Source organism: Bos grunniens, chromosome 25, assembly GCF_055505025.1.
Source record: "Bos grunniens cultivar Pamir isolate PY7600 chromosome 25, Bosgru_T2T1.0, whole genome shotgun sequence".
NCBI classification, from domain to species: Eukaryota; Metazoa; Chordata; class Mammalia; order Artiodactyla; family Bovidae; genus Bos; species Bos grunniens.
Genome location: NC_141189.1, coordinates 41,718,063 through 41,738,946, shown reverse-complemented (window position 1 = coordinate 41,738,946; position 20,884 = coordinate 41,718,063). Strand labels below are relative to the sequence as shown.

At 63.7% G+C, this 20,884-nt stretch overlaps 2 protein-coding genes across 11 annotated transcripts in view; one reads left to right on the top strand and one right to left on the bottom strand.

The window, feature by feature from the left end:
• The window catches only part of IFT140 (intraflagellar transport 140), a 58,087-nt gene that overhangs the window by 4,649 nt on the left and 32,554 nt on the right, over positions 1-20,884 (bottom strand). For 5 of the 8 annotated variants that reach the window (XM_086376390.1, XM_086376395.1, XM_086376391.1 and 2 more), the window contains exons 20-30: positions 5,729-5,906; positions 5,298-5,488; positions 4,934-5,029; positions 4,619-4,751; positions 4,336-4,479; positions 4,121-4,249; positions 3,864-4,046; positions 2,982-3,188; positions 2,589-2,801; positions 2,324-2,490; positions 1,224-1,365 (exon numbers count right to left, since the gene is read on the bottom strand). In XM_086376390.1, the coding sequence (XP_086232516.1) occupies positions 1,224-1,365; positions 2,324-2,490; positions 2,589-2,801; positions 2,982-3,188; positions 3,864-4,046; positions 4,121-4,249; positions 4,336-4,479; positions 4,619-4,751; positions 4,934-5,029; positions 5,298-5,488; positions 5,729-5,906 (1,783 nt within the window). Of the gene's footprint in view, positions 1-1,223; positions 1,366-2,323; positions 2,491-2,588; positions 2,802-2,981; positions 3,189-3,863; positions 4,047-4,120; positions 4,250-4,335; positions 4,480-4,618; positions 4,752-4,933; positions 5,030-5,297; positions 5,489-5,728; positions 5,907-9,135; positions 9,357-20,884 lie in introns of those variants that run through there. The other 3 variants (XM_086376396.1, XM_086376397.1, XM_086376398.1) reach the window with 2 other exon arrangements.
• TMEM204 (transmembrane protein 204) lies at positions 8,343-20,841 on the top strand. 3 transcript variants are annotated; one of them, XM_086376466.1, is made up of 3 exons: positions 8,343-9,136; positions 12,970-13,125; positions 20,205-20,841. In XM_086376466.1, exons 1-3 carry the CDS (start codon positions 8,857-8,859, stop codon positions 20,447-20,449), a joined length of 681 nt encoding a protein of 226 aa, XP_086232592.1. In that variant the 5' UTR covers positions 8,343-8,856; the 3' UTR covers positions 20,450-20,841. The 3 variants fall into 3 exon arrangements, with proteins under 3 accessions (XP_086232592.1, XP_086232594.1, XP_086232593.1); XM_086376468.1 differs by lacking the exon at positions 20,205-20,841 and adding an exon at positions 16,580-17,160; XM_086376467.1 differs by lacking the exon at positions 12,970-13,125.

Here is a 20,884-nt window from a genome sequence, read left to right as displayed (position 1 = left end):
TTTCCAGATGAGGGCCCTGTGACGTCGGCCAGCGGATTTCTCCAATGTGTAATGAACTGTGTTCACGTTTGCACAATCCAGTGAACCAGTATTTTCCAAATGACCACTGTGATGTGATAAAATCACGTGTGTGTACAAGATCCAAGACAGACCAACGGGTTCTAAGCTAACAAGTACGAAAAGCAAGGCCTGGTCTCCGCCTGAGGAGTGTGGTGAGGAGACAGACCCACGGACACCCGGCGAGGTGCGGGAAGGCCCGCCCCTTCTCGCCTGCACGCTGGTGTGAGCTGGGTCTTCATCACAGGTCTCATATTTCAGTTCAAACAACCTGTTTTGCCACATAGAATGCAGAAATCAGGCATTAAAGAGACTTGCAAAAATGTACAACAAAGCTACTTTTCTCATAAAGGTCTTCGTTTTGGAAATTGCTGTTATTTTAAACGAAAATGTCATCTGTGTTACCATATTGTGGGTTTTTCATGATTAAGTAAATTAACAAATATTTTACAAATTTATTATTCTCTAATACGGTAAGTACTGGTAGACATAACCCACATAAACAAAAGCTCTTTGAGTTGTAAGTTTCCCAATGTAAAGGGGTCCCAAGATCAAAATGCTTGAGAACTGTTCTATTAAACTGAATGATCAAGAGCCTTCCAGAAAGAGTGCTCTGAGGCCAGAAGTCCACCTACACGCTCCATCTGGCACCTAAGGACCTGACATCCATCTTACTGTACAAATTCCCTCAGGAGCTCTAGGAGCTGGGTACCCCGAGTACAAGCAGACTGAGGGGTGGGGGGCAGGAAAGGACTCTGTGCCTCTTGAATGGCTCAGGAAATACTCATTTTATGTGTAAAATATAAATCTTAAAACATAGAGTGAATAAATAAATATGACAAGATATTTTAAAACTCATCAATCTGGTAAAGGGTAATTGGGGTTCTATTATTCTTGTAACTTCCCATTTTTAAAGTATTTCAAAATAAGAAAGGTAGGAAAGGAAGGGACTTTCCTGGCGGTCCAGCGACTGACTCCACACTCCCAGTGCAGGGGGCCTGGGTTCGACCCCTGGTTAGGGAACCAAATCCAACATGCCTCAACTAGGACCCAGCACAGCCAAATAAATATTTTTTTAAAAGACTGAAAAATCAAAACCGACACGGAGCCGCAGGGAAGCCAAGCCCCACCGCACCCTGCAGGCACGGTCCCCGCCCAGGCCTCACCGTCTGCAGGTCTCCCGAGTGCACGTGGCGCTCCACCAGGAAGCCATAGACGTCCCCGACACGGACGCCGCTGTCCAGGTGCGGCTCCTCCAGGAGCAGCTGGCACTGCCGGACCGACCCCTTGGGGTCCTCCGTGTAGGTCCTGCTGGGGGCACGGACAGCCTGAGCCCCAGCCCCGCGAGGGCTGTGTGTCAAGGGTCAGGGCAGGCTTTCGGCCTGGAGGGCGCAGCTTTTGTGAAGGCAATCCCATGAGGTCCATAAACTCAGTAATTTAACAAAACGTGCTGGCCGCTCGCAGGGCCTCATTGGACTCTGGAGGGCACTGGCCTGTCCACACCTGGCCCTGCCCGGGGTGGGGGGCCTGGGTCGGAGGCCAAGGGCCTGGAGAGAGTGTGCTGACCCGGGAGGTGGTCACGCAGGGCCCCCCGGGGAAAGGCCAGCACAGTGGTGCCAGGAGCTCGGCGGTTCCCAGTGAGTGTGGGTGAGGGGCACCAGGAGGCCCTGCAAGCCCCGCAGGCCCGCCCTCCAGTCTGTCCGGGCACCTGTCCAGGACTGTGCCCATTCCCTCCTGCCACCCTGAGGTTCCTGAACCTGCACACGGAGCCGGGAGTGCCCTCCAAGGAGCCCAGCTCTGTAAACAGCTTCAGAACAGCCTGGGGCTCCTCTTCGGAGAGCCTGCTCTCAGGTAAGGAAAGTGCTTCTATTTAGTCAGAAGCCGAGCTCAGGGCCCACACGAGGGTCTCGGAAGTGCTGCACGAGCAGCCAGTAAATAAGAACTGGGGTCCTGGACATGTCCAGGTCTGGCAACAGCGGGCCTCCACCCCAGGCCCGCGCCGGAACCGGGGGCTGGAGCCCCTGCGCATCAGAGCGGGCCGCAGGCTCCCTGCAGGTACAGCCTCCCGGAGCACACCTGCCTCCCTCAGAAGTTTTGGGCTATCTCTGGAGCGACCTTCCTAGAACTGGCCCAGTTCTGCGGGAACCAGAGGGGCCCTGACACCGTGCCTGGGGCTGCAGAGTGCGCCTGCCAGTGCCGTGCCCACTGTGCAGCGAGCTCCAAGGGAGAGGGCACCCTGCGGGCGTTGTGAGCCCCACGGCCGCACCTGCGCGCCTGCATGAAGCGCTTCACCAGCGTCATCCTGCTCTGCAGCTGCGCCAGCCTGGCCTCCTGGTCCAGTGGGCTCCTGGCCTTGGCCTTGGACAGGCACTTGTAGGCCTCGGTCAGTGCCCCATGTGCCTTGTCGTAGTTCTGGTACTCGTCGACCTCCACCTGCAGGAGGCAGCATCAGGACCGGCATGGGACCAGCGCCCCGCCCTGCCTTCCCCCCCACCCCACCCCCGGGCCCGGGCTGGGGAGCGGGGCGGCACCTGGGCGCAGGCATCGTAGAAGCCGGCCAGAAGGTCCAGCGCACGGCCCTTGGTGTAGAAGCTGATGATGCTTTTCATGACCTCGGGGTCCTTCCGCCAGTCCAGGGACTGCAGGTAGTTAGCCGCCATGACATAGATCTCCTTCTGCCGCGAGACGCCCGCGAAGAACACGATCTTCTCCGTGTCCCCGGACTTGAGCAGCGCCCTCATGGCCTGGACAGAGAGAGAGCCGGGCTGGGCCCCTCCAGGCACACGGACGGAGCGCCCACCCGACGCAACAGGCGCAGCTTTAGGACGAGGGAGCTCCGGGCTGCAAGGGCCTCGCGGGCGCCCCCGGAGCCCAGCCCGGGAAACTCGCCCTGCGGGACGTGAGCAGGAGCCTACCACGCTCACCTTCAGCCTGTCCCCTGCCTGCGTGTACTTCTTGGTGGCCAGGTGGTAGCTGCCCTGGCGCATGCAGCAGCTGGCGATCTGCTCCAGCAGCACCCGCCGGGCCTCCTCGGACAGCTCCTTGCAGTCCTTGGGCACCGTCATCTTCTCAGCCATCTCCTCGGTGATGGTCAGGTTCTGCTCCAGGCACAGCTGCAGTGCTTCCTGATACTGGGGGCCACAGACACAGAGGAGGGGTGGTCAGCTTCGGGTGGGTGGGCGGGCGGGAGGGGGGCATCCCCAACCCCACCCCTTGGTTGGGGGAGCACGTGGCCAGGGTAGGGCAGGGGACCATCTCTCCCTGCAGACACTCTAGAAGAGCCAAGGAAACGCCGCTGGGAAGGAAGGTATATTCGTCATGGAAGAAGAGACCACAGATCAATTTTCTTTCTCAATTCAAGTTTTCAGAGTAGGAGGTTTAATTACTTTTTTCTTAAGAAAAATTTTCTATTTTTCACTTGAGAAAGATTCTTGGAAAGAAAGTGCAGTGTGACCTGGGCAGGGATACCCCCTGCGGAGGCTGCACAGGCAGCCTGGCAGGCGTGCTGCCCAGATGCAGATGGCAGGCCTGCTGTTGCGGGCCTTGTGCACACGCCACTCCTGTGTGTGAGTGTGCTGTCAGACACAGGGAGACAAGAAAGGGGGGCGTGTGCTGAGCTGAGGGGGACAGAGTCCTGGGGATGAGAGGCCCTGCGGACGGCCCTGAGCTGCACACCCAGGAGCCCCCCGGCGGGACTTCCGTGGTACGTGCACTGGGAAAGAGCGGTGAGTCTCTCACAGAGGGGCCTGCACCCCAGCACAGCTGCCAGGCCCTCCTGGGGAGCAGGCCCATGTCTGCAGCCGTACCTTCTTGGCGGCCAGCAGCAGCTCCACGGCCTTCTCGTACTGACCGTGCTCCAGGAAGAAGTCAGAGCAACGGGCCAGGAGGACGGGATCTGACTTTTCATCCAGGTCCTCTGCCACCAGCTGCAGGGCTGCAAACTGCTGGGTGGCAAAGGCCAGCTCCAGGGCCTTGGAGAAGTGGCCGGCCTGTGGACAGCGGGGCTCTGAGTGTGCCATTTGGGCGCTGCCAGGCGGGGCTGGGCCAGGCGGGGCGGCCTCACCTTGTGGTACAGCATGACGGCCCGGTCCATCTGCTCGCCCCTCTCCTCGTAGTAGCGCGCGGCCTCCAGCATGTCCTCGGGGGAGCTCAGCAGGGCCAGGTTCATGAGCTGGTCGTCCAGGCCGTGCTCCTGTGGGGGCACAGACGTGGAGGGGACCGCCTGGCGGGAGGGTCTCCCCTGGAACGGGACCCTGGAGCGGAAGCAGGGGCGCCCACCTTGCACAGGCGGATGGCGTTGTTGAAGGCCTGGGCACGCGTGTAGAAGTGCACGGCCTGCCGCACCTCGTTCTGGCTCTCGTACTGCCGGGCCAGGTGGTAGGAGGCCGCCCAGTTCCCAGTCTCGCTGGCTATCTCGGCGGCCTAGAGACACCAGGGACAGTGGCCGCACGTCCAGCCCGCCCCGCTGCAGCAGGCCCCCTCCCCTGGAGCACCCAGCCCCCTCCCTCAGCACCCCCACCCCGTGTCCCCCGGCCCGACCCAACCCGGTCGGGGCACCCACCCGCTGGATGTTGCCCTGGAAGCAGTGGATGCGGACCAGGGAGAAGTAGTCCTGGGCCAGCTCGTAGTAGTGCAGCGCCGCGTCCATCTTGGCCTGGCTCTCCAGGTACTGGGCCCACCACCGCCACAGCGTCCTGCGGAGCCACACCTCTCCTCAGGCCCTTGCCCTGGCCCACAGCAGCTGGGAGATGGGATGCTGGGCGGCCGAGCCTGGGTGAGGTCCCGGGGAGGCCTGGGGTCCAGCCTGGAGGGGCTGGGACGCTCCATGCCGTCGCACAGAAGGCTCCGGCGGGAGGCCCCGCGGGCTAGCACTCACTTGTCCTTCATCTTGTTGACGTACAGCCCCAGAGCCTGCAGGTCCTCCACCAGCATCCGCGGCACCTCGAAGCGGTGTGTGTCCGACTTCTCGTAGCTGCGGGAGCAGAGACGGCGTCACTCACCCCTGCCCAGGTTCAGCCCTGAGGACCCGAGGACGGATGGCACCTCGCTTCCCGCCTCAGCTCTGCGGCCATGCTCCCGACTGCGGGCCCCACCAGCACACTGTCCGGTGGGGGCCCAGGCCCATGCACACAGCTGGCCGAGCCCGGCTCTCCCCCTAGAGCCACAGGGCTCGGGCATCCCCTGCAGCGGTGCTGGCCCGGCCCCTCCCCGGAGAAACTCAGACACTTGGGGCGGCTCACTAGCTGAGGGCCGGGCCGCAGTCCCCGCTGGCCTCCAGGTGCCGGGCGTAGTTGTAGTAGGTGGTGCGCAGGTGCATGCGGTCGTGGCGCTCGGCCACCTCGATGGCCCTCTGCCACTGGCCTGAGGCCTGCAGCAGGCGGTTGAGGAGGTCGTAGCGCCCACACCTCCTGTAGAGCTGCTCTGCGTCCTCCTGCGGGAACAGGGGGTGCGGGCGCTCTGCGGTGCGGGCGGCCAGCCTGTCAGCTGCAGTCTGACACCCCCATCACCGAGGGGCTGTGGATCCCGTCAGAACCGGGGGTGTCCACGCCCTCACCCCACCCCTCGTTATGGCCTCAGCTTGCCCGAGGGGTTTTCTGCTCCCTGTGAGCCAATGACCCAGATAAGCCCGCACGGGCGGGAAATGGGCCCGCGTGAGGGGCGTGCCACTCACCAGCATGCCCAACTGCACGGCCAGCATGGCCACCCTGGCCTCCGGCTCCGGCTCCCGCTGGGCCTCGCGCAGCGCTCGGGCCCCCCGGGCGTGGCCCATGTGCCCCAGGCACACCCTGGCCACGTCCAGCCGCTGAGTCTTCACGCACATGCGTGCCATGTTCTCCCAGACGGCCTGGCTGTGGTGGAGGACACAGGGCTTGGTGAGCGGCCACCCCCCGTGCCAGGTAACGCAGGGACCTGGCCAGGCACACGGTCCCCAAGGAGGAGGCCACGTGCGAGCCCCACAGCTTCACCCACAGAGCGGCCCAGCAAGCTGGGGCCCACGGGCCCTCCCGAGGAGGACGTGATGACAGCCCTGTAGCCCGGTCCGCAGCTGGGACCCTGCCCCTCGCCCAGGCTCCCCTCTGCCACCCTCTCACGAAGACTAGGGGTGTCCTGCACAGGCTGCCAGCCCCGCCGTGCCCCTCAGAGCACACCCAGCCCCCCACAACCAGCACCTCCATCCCAGGCTGGGCTCCTAGTGGCCCAGCGTCCTTCCACAGAGCCCCTGGGTCGGCGGGGGACTGGGGGATGAGAGAAGGTGGTGAAGGTCCCTGGGGCCGGCCTGCAGAGCTGCCCTCTGACCCCCCGGTACAGGCTCGGGGCGGGGGTCTTCCTCTTTCGGAGATTTCTGGCATCTCTCTCCCTCCCACCCCAGCAGGTCGGGCCTCCCCAAGAAACGAGAAATGAGGCTGATGGGAGGGAGGGTGCTCCATGCCCAGAAGACCCCACGGCCCTGAGGAGCACAGATCAGTAACTCCTGGGACGTGAGCAGCTGGTGGGCCTACCCCACCACCAAGCCGGGCTGGGAAAAGCCCGTGGGAAGTGCCATCCCAGCACGCTGGCCACTCTGATGGGTCCGCACACCCGACGGACAGGCCACATGGACACCCGCCCGATGCCCGTCTGACAGTGCAAACTCCCTGCTGCCCGGGCCCGCGTGTGGACTGTACCCTCAACATAAGGGGCAGACAGGCTCCCAGCAGCCGACTCTCCGATAAGCCCAGGCCCCGCAAAAGTTCCTGGGACCCGCCGAGGCCCCTCCTCCTGGGCTGCCCTGTGGAGACCCCGGTGGATGGGGCCATGGTGGACGACAGCTTCACGGCTGCCCAGCGGCACACATGGCATTGCACTTCTGCCATGCGTCCCTGCTCTAAGGTTATGCTCCTGTGAGTCCGTGCGCAAGAGCAGGGAGGCCTCGGGGGTGCTGAGGGCCCTGCTCGCGGGGGGCAGTGCTCGAAGGACGAGGGGACCCTCGGAGGGCGAGGTCACTCCTGACTCAGGTCTGCTCCTAGGCCAGCCCCCAGCCCCGTCCCAGCTGTCCCCTCCGCCCGAGGCTGGGGGCTGGGAAGGCGCCGGCCCGCTGGCCCACAGGAGCCCAGGCGGGTGACCTGGCCTGCGCCTGCCCAGCCCGGGAAGACAGAGCAAGGACTGCTATTCCTGAAACCACTGCCTGCTGTCCAGCAGAAGAGAGCACGTGAAGACTGGCTCAGGAAGAGCGATGTAAGTAAGGAGCGAAGGCAACGCTCTGCTGCCAGAGGTTGTCGGGAAAACCTCCTTCTGAGGTGAGTGACTGCACCGTGTGTGCAGCGACCCCAGCCCGCGGCCCCCTTGGAGGGGCGCCCCTCCGCGGGGTCTTCTGAGCTGATCCCCAGCCCGCGGCCCCCTTGGAGGGGCGCCCCTCCGCGGGGTCTTCTGAGCTGATGGTGTGAGGAAGATGTAGGACTGCCAGCATCTCCCAGACACGGCATGGCTGGTGGAGCAGAGGTCAGCCTCGCCTCTGGCCCCGGAAGGAGGAAAGTGGTGAGAACTCAGTGAGTACGTCTGCTGTGAGCCCTGGTGGGAAAAACCCAGAAGAGGTAAAAATCTGCTGGGAGTTGACGGCCCCTGCCTCTCAGGAATGTAAACTTGGCCCCTGCAAGGCGGACCCAGAGTGGGCGGGGCCTTCGGGGGCTGACCCGGCCCGCTGGGAGTCAGCACGGGAAGGTGGGCCGGGTGAGGGTCTGAGAGCCCAGCAGGCTGACGGTTTACGGGGTGCAGGACAGGGCGCCCCCCATGGGACCGGCAGACCGCTTGGGCCTGTCAGTGTTGGCAGCAGACGCGGCCCGGCCCTCACTCGGGCTTTGCTGGGTGCTCAGCTCACCCACAACCCTCTTCTGCACACGGACGACGGCCTGCTCTGGGAGGGGGGTCTCCGAGTGTGGGTGAGGGTCTTGGCTGGGGGGGGGGCGTCCGGGGCCCCCAGCACACCAGCCTGTCTGTGGTGCGCACCCATGTGCGAGGGGAGCAGTTGATGGCGGGGGGACGCCCTGTGCCCAGAGTGGACGATTGGCCCCCACCCACGCCACCCGCCAGGGCCAGACAGACAGCGGCCCGAGGGCGGCGGGCGGGCGCGCGTAACTCCCAGGGAAGGTGGGGTGCGGGGGAGGGTCGCGGAGGCCTCCCGAAGAGGCCCCTGCCTTTCCCATCAGGAAACACATCCTGTGGGCGTCTGGCCGCTATTTGTTGCAGTTGGCTACGCCCTCCGGCTCTCCAAAAACAGCCTCAAAAACAACCATTTCCTCCCTGCCAGAGACGGGGAAGACGCAGGCGCGAGGCACACTCACACACACACGCGCCTCCTCTGCCGTCTGCTCTCCAGGCCCAGCTGCTCCGCGGCAGAGGCGCCGGCAGGGGCTCAGACCCGCCGCCCGCTGCTCGCTGCTCCCCGCCGCCGGCTCTGCGCCCGCCCCACGCTGGTCCCCAGAGTGGCCGGCCCCGTGCTCTCCCGCCTTGCCTGCCTGTGGTTTTCTGCTCGCCGCGGCCTCCGCCCCCTAGGAAGACGGCGCACTCAGGACTCGGGGCTCTCGCTGCTGCCCCTGTGTGCCCCCCGGGATGGGAGGCCCTGGCCTCAGCGCAGGCCTGGCGCTGCTCCAGGTGCAGGAGGCCGGGTAAGGGGCCCGCGAGGCGGGCGCCCCCGCACCTGCCGCCTGGGCCTTCCCGCCGCCGCCGAGCATGAGTGGGGATGTCCTCTAGCCAGCCCCGCTGACAGGCTGACCAACCGCGGCTGGGACTCTCTCCACGACGCGAGACGCCACCGCGGCCGCGATGACCGTCAGGAAAGTTGTGGCCACGGCCGTGCTGGTGGCCCTGGTCTCTCTCGTCCTCAACAACGCGGCGGCCTTCACTCCCAACTGGGTGTACCAGACGCTGGAGGATGGCCGGAGGCGCAGCGTGGGGCTCTGGTGGGCCTGCTGGCTGGCGGAGCGGCCCCGGGGGGTGCCCGGCCCGGGGGCCAGGCCGGGGCCAGCCGACGTGCGCGACTGCGAGGCTCTGGGCTGGGGCTCCGAGGCAGCCGGCTTCCAGGAGTCGCGAGGCACCGTCAAACGTAAGTCGGCTTGTGTCACTGCCTCCTTTAGAGTGGCTGGCCGTGCGTGGGGCACGCCGGCAGAGAGGAGCTCCTGGGGACCCGGGTGCCAGGCTCCATGTCCAACCTGCCCTGGCCCTTTTGGGACAGAATTCTTCCAGTGCAGGAGGGCGCTTTTCTCTGCCATTATGCATAGCTGGGGGACGGATACAGTAATCGAAGCAAGGAAAGCGCGTTTTTCCTGGTGGAAAATAAAGATTGCTAATGAGTGAAATAAACAAGGAGCGTAAAACATGCGGCTGGGTTGGACTTCGTTCCACAGTCGTCAGGGTCCTTCGGGCTGTGGGCAGAGCTGAGGGAGACCCTCGGGGGGCTGGCTGGAGGTGGGTGACCCAGGAGAGACTGGCAGACTGAGGCCTGTGGAGGGCGGGGAGGAGCCCAGGGCCCTGGCTGCCCCTACTGCCCCCAGCGGTCCTGTCTGGTTGGTCACGTCCGGCACGGGGTCTGGAAGGTGGGAACTTGACTTTGAAAGCAGGATTGGGTTTGAGCATTTGCGAGGGAAGGTCCAGGCACATGAAGACGCCTGACACCAAGTGTGCGGACCCAGGGTTCCCGGCGGCCGACGGGAAAGGCCGCCACCCGGGCTGGGGACAGCCCGTGACAGCTGCGGACGGGCCCCGACGCACAGACCTCCTCCCCCTTCTGAAGGCAACTCTCTTCCTGGGAGAATGCAGCTCCAGCAGGGCTTTGGCCGGCACAGGCCTGACTGCCCCCAGCCGGCTGGGCCCCCGGAACTGGGCCCTGCTGGGCCCCCTTGGGAGCTGGCTGGAGGCTGTTGTCTCCACTTGGCAGGCAGAGATGGAGGCTGCGGGAGGTGCAGGGTCCCCGCGAGCCCCTGAGGGGACGCCTCCCCGTCTCTGCAAGTAGAGCCCTCACTGCACAGCCGGGGGGGTGTCCCACGGGGAGGGGCCTGCCTGCCAGCCCCCCGCCCTTCATAAGCAGTGGGCCACAGCCTCCCTTAATGTGGGCAGAGCCTGGAGGAGTTGGCCTGTCCCATGAGCTCTCAGACCAGGGCCTGCGGGACGCTGGCAGGTCCTCTGAACTTGGGGATCCGGGACCTGCCGGTCGGGGGGGGTCCCCTCTGGGTTCTGGATCTGTGCTGAGGGGCAGTGAGAGTCAGTGACCAGGGCTCCAGCGTGGGCTTGGTGCAGGCCACGCCTCCCCGACCCCCAGGGGCCCTGTGCTCTCCTACAGGCTCCCCTGCCTCCCAGGGCTCAGGCCGCCTGCCACAGCCCCTAACACCACCACGCAGGTGCCCGCTCCAGGCACCCCCAGCCGCCCCCTTGCTAAGCCAGGCCGCAGCCTGCTCTGAACCCCCACGGCTGCCCCGCCCTGAGTCCTGAGCAGCCGCTCGGCTGCCCTCACGCGCTGTCCTAGCTGGCCGCCGCCTGAGAGGCCCCTCAACAGCTCTTAGAACGCCCTCCTCCACTACTGGGCACTTGCAGCAGCCGGCCCTTAACGACACCCTGAGCATCAGATATTTTCCCCAAAGAAGGGGGCAGTCAGTGTAGCTGCTGACGCGTGAGCTGCCACCAGGAAGAGGCGCTGACACCCTTCTCAGCAGCTCCCTGCGACAGAGCGCTGCCGCCCTGAGGCCCCAGAGGCAGGGGCTTCTGGTGTTTTTCTGGGCCTGTCCCCGCCAATCCAATCAGCAGCTCCCAGCAAAACCCCAGCCCAGGCTTTGCCCGATGGTCCAGCCTCCTGCTGAGCCAGGAACAGGAGAAGGGGGCAGCCTTGACTGTGATATCATCTCCGTGCGGACACCCTGGGCCCTGTGCCACTCCATCCAGAGCCAGGCTGACCTGGAGGTCCCAGACTCCACATAGGTGCCGAGGGCAGCCCTTGGGCAACAGCAGCCACCCTCCCGCTGGCTCTGTGCCCACGTCCTGGCAATGCCTGCGGACCCCAGCCAGAGCTGCTAGGCGCGTGGGGCCAACTCTGCCATCCCCCGAGGGGCAAGCTTCGGTCAGGGTGTCCCGAGTGCTGGGTCAGGCCCCCAGCCACCCCCGTCACATCGGTCCCGTCCTAGAGCACAGGGCCCCTCCTTACATCGCTGGCTGAGCACGTGCTGCGGCCCTGACTTTCAATACTGATCAGGCGGGGGTGTGTGGGGGGGAATCGGTCTTGCTTTCCGATCCCCGTTCTCTCTGCCGCTTTCCATCTCTCCATGTGTTGGACACTCTATCAGGCCCTGACACAATCCTGTCCTTTCCCTGAACCAGAGGGGACATGAATAAATGCATGTCCGGTCTCAAGCTTCACTTTCACGGCTCCTCCAAACCCAGAGCCACTGCCCAGGCTGCGCGCACAGCAACTGTGAAGACTTGCCAAACGCCTGGGCTCAGAGGACGCCGGCGGGACTCGTCCACCCGGGTGGCTGGGGGTGGCGAGGCCGAGGGGCGAGTCCGCGCCTCAGTCCCCTCGGCCCCCGCTGACTCAGGAGGCCCTGCTCACGCCGGGGCGGGGGGAGGCTCAGGGCCTCGCTGCGCCGGGACCCGCACCCTGCAGCATGGATGCTCCCGGCACGGCTGGCCAGTCTGCGCGCGTCTGAGGCTGAGCCCCGGGACCAGAAGGACTTTCCTGGGTTCAGGTGGACCCCACACTCGTGCTCTGAGCATCCATCACCCTCGACAGCCCTTGTCTCCACCTCTACCTCCAAACTCGTGATCTCTTAGAGTAGCAGAGCCTTCCCGTAGGATAAAGTTGTTTGAAGGGTAAACGTGGTTGGAAAGTCTAGGTGAAAAGGCAGGAAGAGCGCGATGAGCAGCCTCCCCGGGAAAGCCGGTGAGTGGCCGAGCCCCGTGCTGACCGGGGACCCATGTGGCCTCCCGCTCCTGTGTGCGGTCAGGGGACCCAGGAAGCCCTCGCGAGCAGCCAGGAGGGTTCCCACAGATCACGAGATCTGCTGCCCTGCCGCCCCGTGTGGGGAGGCCAGGGACCTGAGCCTGCGTTGGGACTTCGGGCTCCCGGGGCCTGCCCTGAGCTCTCCGGCTCCTCGCTTTAAAGGTCAGGGTTCCCAGAGACCGCAGCCACATCCTGTGGTTGCTCTGATGACTACAGAACCCAGGACAGTGAGGCAGGGACCCAAGAGCTGCAGGCTAGAGCGTCAGGCAGAGGAGCCATCTGTCTGTCCGTCTGTCCATCCACCTGTCTGGGAGTGCTTCTAGGCCCTCGGTGCTGAGCACCAGTCCACCCACTCACCCCCAGGGCTGCTCTCATGTCTGTCTAGAGCCTGGGGTGCCCGCAGCCCTGAGCAGCCGCATGGCACAGGCCTGGGACCTGGGAAGGGCGAGACTCCTCGAGCTCTGCAAGGCAGGAGAGGGGCCGGGGGCAAGCCTCCCGAGGCCCCCGGGCAGGAGGAGTGATCCTCTGGTGGGAAGCGGCATAGCTGACCACACACGCTAAAGGAGAACGCTGCTGGCCCACAGCGCCCTGCACCCAAGGCCCCAGCGCAGGGGGCTTTTACACCCTGGAAGGACCACAGGGAAGGCGCAGACTTCACAGCTGAGGGCTCTGCCGTCTAGCACGCGGGTGGGACGGTATCTCCCGATGGGCCTCTCGACACCCCCCAGCCCCCTCCTCTATGGTCCGAGCCCCAGGCTGCCCCATATGCACGTCCTGTGGGTCTCGTTCAGGGTCTGGGGTCCAGGGTGCAGGTGGGTGGGGGCTGGGGAGGGGGTTATGAGACTCAGGGAGACAGAGGGAGGAGCCCCAGGTGGGCAGGGAGCCCGGCCTAAGCAGCCTGGCCAGTGCCAACCGCGCTGACCGCTGCTCCCCTCCCTCCCGCCCCGCAGTGCAGTTTGACATGATGCGAGCCTGCAACCTGGTTGCCACGGCGGCACTGGCGGCCGGCCAGCTCACCTTCGTGTTGGGGCTGACGGGCCTGCCCCTCCTGTCGCCCGATGCCCAGTGCTGGGAGGAGGCCATGGCTGCCGCATTCCAGTTGGCGAGTAAGTACTTGGTGAGGCGGCAGGTCAGCTGTGGCTTCTAAAGTCACAGCGGCCCCCGCAGCTCACCCTTCCGCCCCACCCGTCACTGTAGGCAGCAGCCAGACAGAAATACATACGGTGTGGGGGTGGGGGCTGCAGTGCAATCTGAGAGGTTAGTTTCTGTCTGCCCGAGGCCTCCGGGCCCTTCCCGCCATCTAAGGCGAGGTGCCCACACTAGACACTCGGGTGACTCGCTTGGCTTTTCAAAGTCTCCGGCACCTGCTGTTTCTTTGCCTCTCTGCAGCCCGGGTGGCAGGCGGCCTGGGTTCACGCTCCTCCCGCGAGGCTGCCACAGCCTGCCATGGCCATGTGGGCACGTGGACAGAGGCGGGTGCCCTTCTGAGCCCCGCGTTCTTCCTGGCTAACAGTCAGCAGGCAGGGAGTTCTGGGCACGCATGTGGTTCCCAGCTGGCCATCTATAGGCTTGAGGTTGGGCTCGGCTGGGGTCAGACGAGCGTGGTTGGGGCGACGCTGGGGAAAGGGGTAAGGCCGCAGGCCCTCAGTGAACAGTCCAGAAGCCACCTTGCTCTGGGGATGATGCAGGTGGGGCAGGGCCTGGCCACTGCCAGCGTCCGAGGACAACAACAGCGGCCCTACAGGTGATGAATGGGCCTGGCGAGGGAGGCTGTACGATGGCCAGGAAGCCCCGAAGCCGCCCACCTGTGTGCCCCAGGAGTAGGGGTTGGGGGGACGTCTGTGCTGAGGTCCCCCCACCCCGCCCCCCGCCTGTCTTGCTGGCCCAGGTTTAACCATCATGGGACCCTGGGCTTTCAGGTTCCTGCTGCCCATGGGGAAGGGCAGGTGGGTGGCCGACAGGACAGGGGGGCCAGGCATCCGGCTCGGGGGAAAAGCAGCGCCCAGCAGTGAGGCTGCAGCCCAGCCCTGTTGGGGGACAGGAAGTGTGAGTGAATCACGGGGGACGATGGATCCCGGCCCCCTCCCCACTTCCTGGAGAAGCGCAGTTTCCAGAACGCGGCTGACAGCTGGCAGCACTCATGCTGGGAAGTGCCGGGTGGGACTCGGAAACAGGCCCTATTCACAGGGCGGCGCAGCCCTCACCGGTCACTTCCCTGGGGCCAGGCAGCCCGGGGCGCCACGAGGCCCAGGAGGGCGCACAGTAGGTGTCAGGAGAACAGGGCTGCGTCCGCCCCTGCGGTCACCCGCGAACGGGGCAAAGCCACCGGGGTGACGCCCACCCTGCCCAGGGCGATTCTGGGGCCTGGGACCGCCGCCCCCTCCCTCCTCCAGGACCGTTCCACGGGCTGCCCTGCTGAGCTCGGTGCTGTGGTTCCGCGCCTTGCTGAGACCTCCCTTCCCCCACGAGGGGTCATCTGGAATTTCATCCCTTCAGGAAGGAAGTGGGAGATTCTGAAAATGTGATTGGAAAAGCTGGATTAAAGACACATTCGAGTGGTGTTAAAGGAATACCAGTAACAGCTCTTGACTCAGAAAGGGACTCCTCCCTGCAGGAGGACCTAGTGTGACACTGCCCCTCGGAAGAAATGTCCCTGACACACTTACTTGGAGTTACTGGAAAACGTATTGTGGGTTTGGTGTTAAACCTGACATCTTACTTCCTGCAAACTCTTGTTTCAGAACAAAACTGTATTGTTTCCAAGTAACACACAAAAAAATCGAAGCGGGGGAGCCCTCCCCCATTAACTAAAACCACACTGTCCTGCAGCGATGGGCATGGGGGGCGCGCACTGCCCTCCTGGGCATCCCCAGGCCAGCACCGCCCCTGGGAGGCAGGACCAGGCTCTGCCCAAACCCGTCAGGCCAGCAGAGGCCGATGGAAAAAGCCAGGAGCCCGCAGGGCACCTGCAGCCCTCCCGCGGTCCGGTCTGTGGCCCTGCCTCCGCAGGCCAGCTCCCCGTCACGGTCCCTGCCCCCGCCCCGCGTCCGACTGTCACCCCCCGCGGGGCTGCTGTGCCCAGAGAGGAAATGCACTTGGCCCTGTTTAGACTGTTTCATTGACAAACAGTACAGAGCACAGCGCTGGGGCTTTCTTCTATCACGCGGCTAATTTTAGAGTTAGGTTTTTTCCTGTGCTCTGGTCTGTTTTAAACAGTCAGAGAGAGACTGAAGGGCGCCAGGATATCCTGTCCCAGGAGGGGGAAATGCCTGCTGGTACCTGTTATGCAAGGGAACCTTGAGTCCCCACTGCAGGGCCAGAGGGTGGGCGGGGGAGAGAAGGTGCTCGTGGAAGCGGGGGAGCGTGGCTCCCCGGGAGGCAGGAGCATGGGGATCCACCAGAGAGCAACACCCCAGCAGGAGGCGCCTGTGGCTCTCCCGGTGGTCCCACAGCTGCTTTGGGCACTGGTCCCCTGGGCACAGGATGCCCGGCCTGCTCCCCCTCGATCAGGGATGCAAGTCCAAGAGACCCCGTCTCAGACGCCAGGGAGGACCCCAGGAGAGAGCGACCGCCAGCGATTTCGCCTGCTGTGCTCTACTGCACTCAGGCCACACGAGAGGGTTTCCGATTCTTTACAGAATCTTCCAAGTGTGATTTTCATTTACCCTAAAGTTGAAAAAACTCCTCGCCGTCCCTTAGTCCAGCCCCACGCATGAGTTGAACATCCCTGTGTGAAAGTGCTGTGCACGGGGGCGGGGGGAACAGGCGCCACATGGCAGCCATCTGCCAATGCCGCCTGGCCGGCCCCTCCTCAGACACGAGCCCTTCAGACCCCGCAGGGGTCGAGAGCAGCATTTACGCAGACCGTGTGGGCTTCATGTCTGCTGGGCTCCTCTCTCCACTTCTGCAAATCCTGAGATTTTTTGTTGTTGTTGAAAAACTTACCAACACGCTAAGGGTCGCTTACCCTACACCTGAGGAGGAGGCTGACTTTACTGTCACCAAAGCTCAGCCGGGTGACACGTGGTGGCTGCCCTGGCATCTGAGCTGGAAGGGACCTCCTTGCACCAGCGGACCCCTTTCTGTGCTGTCCGAGCGCCTGGCTCAGGCCGGACGGCTCGCTTTCCTGTCTCCTGCCCCGCTGCTCCTGTGACCGTGTCCTTTCCCAGACTCTCCCGGGTTGGCGGGGGTGGGGGGGCAGCACCTGTCCACACCCTCTGCTGCCCACGGCGCTGGAAGCCCGCCTGTGGCTGAGCCTCAGGGCCCCACATGCGGGGCCTTAGCTGGTGCTGCCTGTGGCCCGTGGCAGGCGCCCGTGAGAGTTCAGGGCTCAGCCCCACAGTTTCCATCCGCACCTCCGCGTGGGCTGGATGGCCACTCCGGAGGATGCCTGTGACAGCTGGCGGAGCCCAAGGAAGCCCACAGGAAGGAAGAGAGGAGAGGGTGCCTGAACCATGCTGCCCCAGCCACAGGCCCACAGGAAGGGGCTGTTTGCTTTGGAACATAAGCTCGTGAGGACGGAATCAATTCCACGTGGGTTTACTGCAACTCTCCCCTTAGACTCGCTTCCCTGACATCACGGAAAAGGCTCCGGAGACGCTCAGGAGCAGGGGGCCCTCAACCCGGGCTGAGAGAGACGGATGGCCTGGCTTCAGAACCTCGTCAAAGTAAAAGGCCAGTTTGCTTTCAGGAGGATGTGCACGTGGCCTGTGCAGCAGCTGCCAACTCTTCATGTCCCTGTGGCTTTCCACTGCCCACACGTGGTGCATCGCGGTCCTTGCCGCAACCAAGTCTGCTCAGCCACACTGCCCCTGCTGGCCGAAGGCGGACGCGGATGAGTGCCGTCCTGCTGGAAACCCACCCGCACAGCTCACTCCGGACGGCAGAGAACGCTGCTCAAGACGGCAGAGAACGCTGCTCAAGACAAAGCGCAAGAGAGGCGAGGCTCAGCCTGCTCTGGTCACTGACAAGCGTCCCTCTGAGAGACTGTGCTCACCTGGCCCCCACCTCTTGCAGCTGTGTGTGCAGAGCTGTCTATTCACATGCCAGTTCACACTGCTTTCTTCTGGTAACATAAGAACATCTCGCGTGTACTTGCACAGAAGTGATAAGCTGAGTAAAATGGCTACAGAGTAACCACCTGTCCTGCTGCTGCTAAGTCGCTTCAGTCGTGTCCGACTCTGTGCGACCCCATAGACGACAGCCCACCAGGCTCCCCCGTCCCTGGGATTCTCCAGGCAAGAACACTGGAGTGGGTTGCCATTTCCTTCTCCAATGCAGGAAAGTGAAAAGTGAAAGTGAAGTCGCTCAGACGTCTCCGACTCTTAGTGACCCCATGGACTGTGGCCCACCAGGCTCCTCCGTCCATGGGATTTTCCAGGCAAGACTGCTGGTGTGGGGTGCCATTGCCTTCTCCGACCACCTGTCCTATTTCCCTCCAAAACAGAGGATGTGCTCTTCAGCGCCCTCTCAGCGCTGGAGACTCCCAGGGTCCTGGTATCAGACGCCCAGCCCCTCGTCCTAAATGCTGCGTGGTGGGCGCCGCACCTTGGGGGGGCCTGGATCAAGGGGTGGTGATGCCCAGCTGTGTGCTGAGGGGCCAGGACAGGAGGACCGGAGGCAGCCTGCCCCCAGCTGATGGACACAGGGCACAGCACCAGGAAAGTGGGGGAGGGCAGCGTACACGAGGCCTGGTCAAGTCCCTAGGGCGGTAGATGCTAGCGGAGACGACATGTGTCCTCTATGGCCTCCGCGGGGCAACTGTGCAGCTGTGGGGATTCACGTCCCCAGAGCTGTGACGCGCTCCAGGAGGCACCCGTTAGTGGAAGAAGGAAAGGTTAGCTGCACTTCCAGAACCTTCTAAACGTCCTCTTGTGAACCTTACATAGACAGGGCTCAGGAGACACGCATGTGCTGCTGAAGACACACGCGTGACACTGGGAAGCCTGTGTTCCCTGCCCCGGCCTGTCGGTGGTTGCTGCCCATCAGCTGAGCCCGTCTGATGCAAGCACTGGAGCTGGGCACCCGCGGCCCACACCCAGCGCTCTGTGTCTGATGACCGCGTTTCAGACGCTGCTGGCTTGGGTCACAGTCATGTTTCTTGCGATCTGTGACAAGCAGGGTCTTACTCAGGCGTGTCCTGGGAGTGGGTCTCGGGTCCCCAGGCCATGTGTACACTCCATCAGCATGCCCTGCCCTGGTCTCAGCCAGGGCCTGTCCAGGTCGGGGTCTCACGACTCACAAGCCTCCACTTATGAATTCAAGGTCCTCTGTCCATCAGTGACGCAAAGCCACCCACGTTGGACTGGCCCAGTGCTTTGGCCCGCGCCCTGGGGATGGGCACCACCACATAACAGATCCTGTGTAACACGTACAAACCAGATGAAGCTTCCCTAAGACGGGGCAACAGGCTCTGAGCACCGTGGAGGGAGGGGCCGGGGGAGTCCTCCGCTCTGCTCCCCCTCCCCCGACTCGGCTGGCGTGCTGACTTGCCCCCCACCCCATCCCCCGCTCTCTGAGTCCTGTTGACAGAAGGCCCAACAAGCGCCCAGACACTGTGACAAGGAGGGGATGCAGAGCGCTTCCGCCTTCGTTTCACAGAACACAGGCCCGAACCCCTCCCGTCATGAACGCAGAACAGGCCGCACGAGACAGCGGGCGCGGCCGTCTGTCCTGGTGGGCACAGAAGCGCCCAGGATTTCTTGCTGCCAGTGTGCATGACCAACAGAACCCGTTATTTCTAACAGAAAGGGAGCATGGACAAGTGTCAGGCGTAACAAGATCCACCAAATACCATGGAGAATGAGCACAGGGCTTGGTCAGCGCCACTGCAGCCGAGCACGTGACCGACGCAGCACAGACACTTGAGCCAGACTTTCTGGAAGGCGCAGGGAAGGCGAGACCATAACGCTTGTGCTTCGAGAAAAGCTCGGCCTGCGCCCGACACCCAGTCAGGATGTGGCTATTAGAACTCAGCACGGGCACCACTGTGACGGCCCTCCGCCCTGGGGCCACCCCGGCTCGTGCGTGGCCTGGTTTCCCAAGGAAAGTGGGCGGGGGGGGGTCTGGCAGGAGCAGAGTGCGGATGTCACGGCACAGGGACTCGGAGGGCTCGGCTGGCCAGGGCCCAGGGCAGGGGCCGAGACGGTCTGGGAAGGGTGGGGAGTCCCATCTGGACACTCCAGGTCCCTGAGGGCCTTTGTTCTCATCAGGCACGTTCGGTTCCTTAGAAACAGACTCAGCCTGGTCGGCACAGCAGAGGGGTTGCCAGGGCCACCCGGTTGGGGGCTGATGACCCAGGGCTGGGAGGAGGGGTGGGCTCCGGACAGCTTCCTGCGCAGGACCACTGCCTCTACCCCTATCCTAGCCACCAGGGCTTCCGGCCCAGACTCAGACCTGAACTCTCCCCAGCGCCAGTGCCTGTTGGCTTAGCCCACAGACCCTGGGTGTAAAATCCCAGTCTTCTTATCGTAGGAACCAAAAGATAAGTCTGTGGAGCCCTGAGAGACTGAACCACGTCTCTCAGTGATGACGGGCCTACACGAACAGCTGACAGAGGGGAGCGAGGCCGCACAGGGCGCTGTGCACAGTCCTGGACGCCCACCCCCGGGGCCCGGCATCATTTGAAGAGAGACAGGGATGAGGGGGACGGGACGGGGTGGGCATGCTCTAGGACCACCTGCAGCTGCTCAGAGGGCAGAGGAGACGCCTGGAGCCCAGCTCCCAGGCCCCCTGCCTGCTCGGTGTGCCAGGAATAAGAGAACTCTTAAGGACGGGAATTCAACTAAGTCACACACCGGTCTGAGCTCTTCCAGGTACAACATAGGAAACACGTGTTTTCCTTCACTTTGAATGAATAAGGCATTTACAGGCCTGGCGGACCTCACGTGGAGTCCCTGCTGGGCTGTTTGGGGTGAGGAAGCGGGTGTCAGCGTCCCCTCTGCTGGAGGGGGGGGGCGGCCGAGACCAGACACCTTCCAGGGCTCAGGACCCACCTGAGCCCCAAGACTGGGCCTGGCTGGGACAGACGCCCCACCAGACCCACGGGCCCCGTTGAACACAGCCGACCCCGAGGCAGGGAGTGGGGCGGGGCTGGGCTCCTGGCCCACAGGACAGGGTTGGCGGAGGAGGCCGGGCGGGGAGTGGGGCCCTCCAGCGGCTGCCTCACCCTGGACTTCGTCTGCAGGTTTTGTCCTGGTCATCGGGCTGGTAACGTTCTACCGCATCGGGCCCTACACCAGCCTGTCCTGGTCATGCTACCTGAACATCGGTGCCTGCCTGCTGGCCACCCTGGCCGCCGCCATGCTCATCTGGAACGTCCTGCACCGGCGGGAGGACTGCACAGCCCCTCGCGTGATCGTCATCAGCCGCTCCCTGACCGCACGCTTTCGCCGCGGGCTGGACAACGACTACGTGGAGTCGCCGTGCTGAGGGTGAACCCCTCCACCCCAGGACCGTCTGGGAAGCAGGGCACTGCTGTCCACTCGAGCACACACACCACACGCACTGACCACGTTATCCACGGACACGGGGCTTGACCACGTGGCATCCGCGCCCTCCCCCGCGGCCTGCGTCACGCTCCTGCACGGCCTTGCACTCTGCCCTGGCCCACGTTAATTTATTCAGCATCTGCTGAGAGGGGCGTCCTGGGTCCTAACTACTCTGCTAAAACAGAACACAGGGAGAGTTTGTGAAATGCACGGACCTCCCTCCAGGGACTCAGAATTCAGTCAGATGGTCACGGCTTTACGACAGCATTGTGTAAATGAGATCCATTTACTCCTGATTATCCTTCTAAGTTAAAATAAAATGCCAACCTCTCACCATGGCTTAAAGCTTGTGTTTTATCTGCTACACTGCCACGTG

Coding starts and splice junctions, on each gene's coding strand:
- TMEM204 (XM_086376466.1), top strand. CDS start 8,857: ATGACCGTCAGGAAAGTTGTGGCCACGGCCGTGCTGGTGGCCCTGGTC. Junction 9,137..12,969: donor GTCGCGAGGCACCGTCAAAC/GTAAGTCGGCTT, acceptor CCCGCCCCGCAG/TGCAGTTTGACATGATGCGA. Junction 13,126..20,204: donor TGCCGCATTCCAGTTGGCGA/GTAAGTACTTGG, acceptor CTTCGTCTGCAG/GTTTTGTCCTGGTCATCGGG.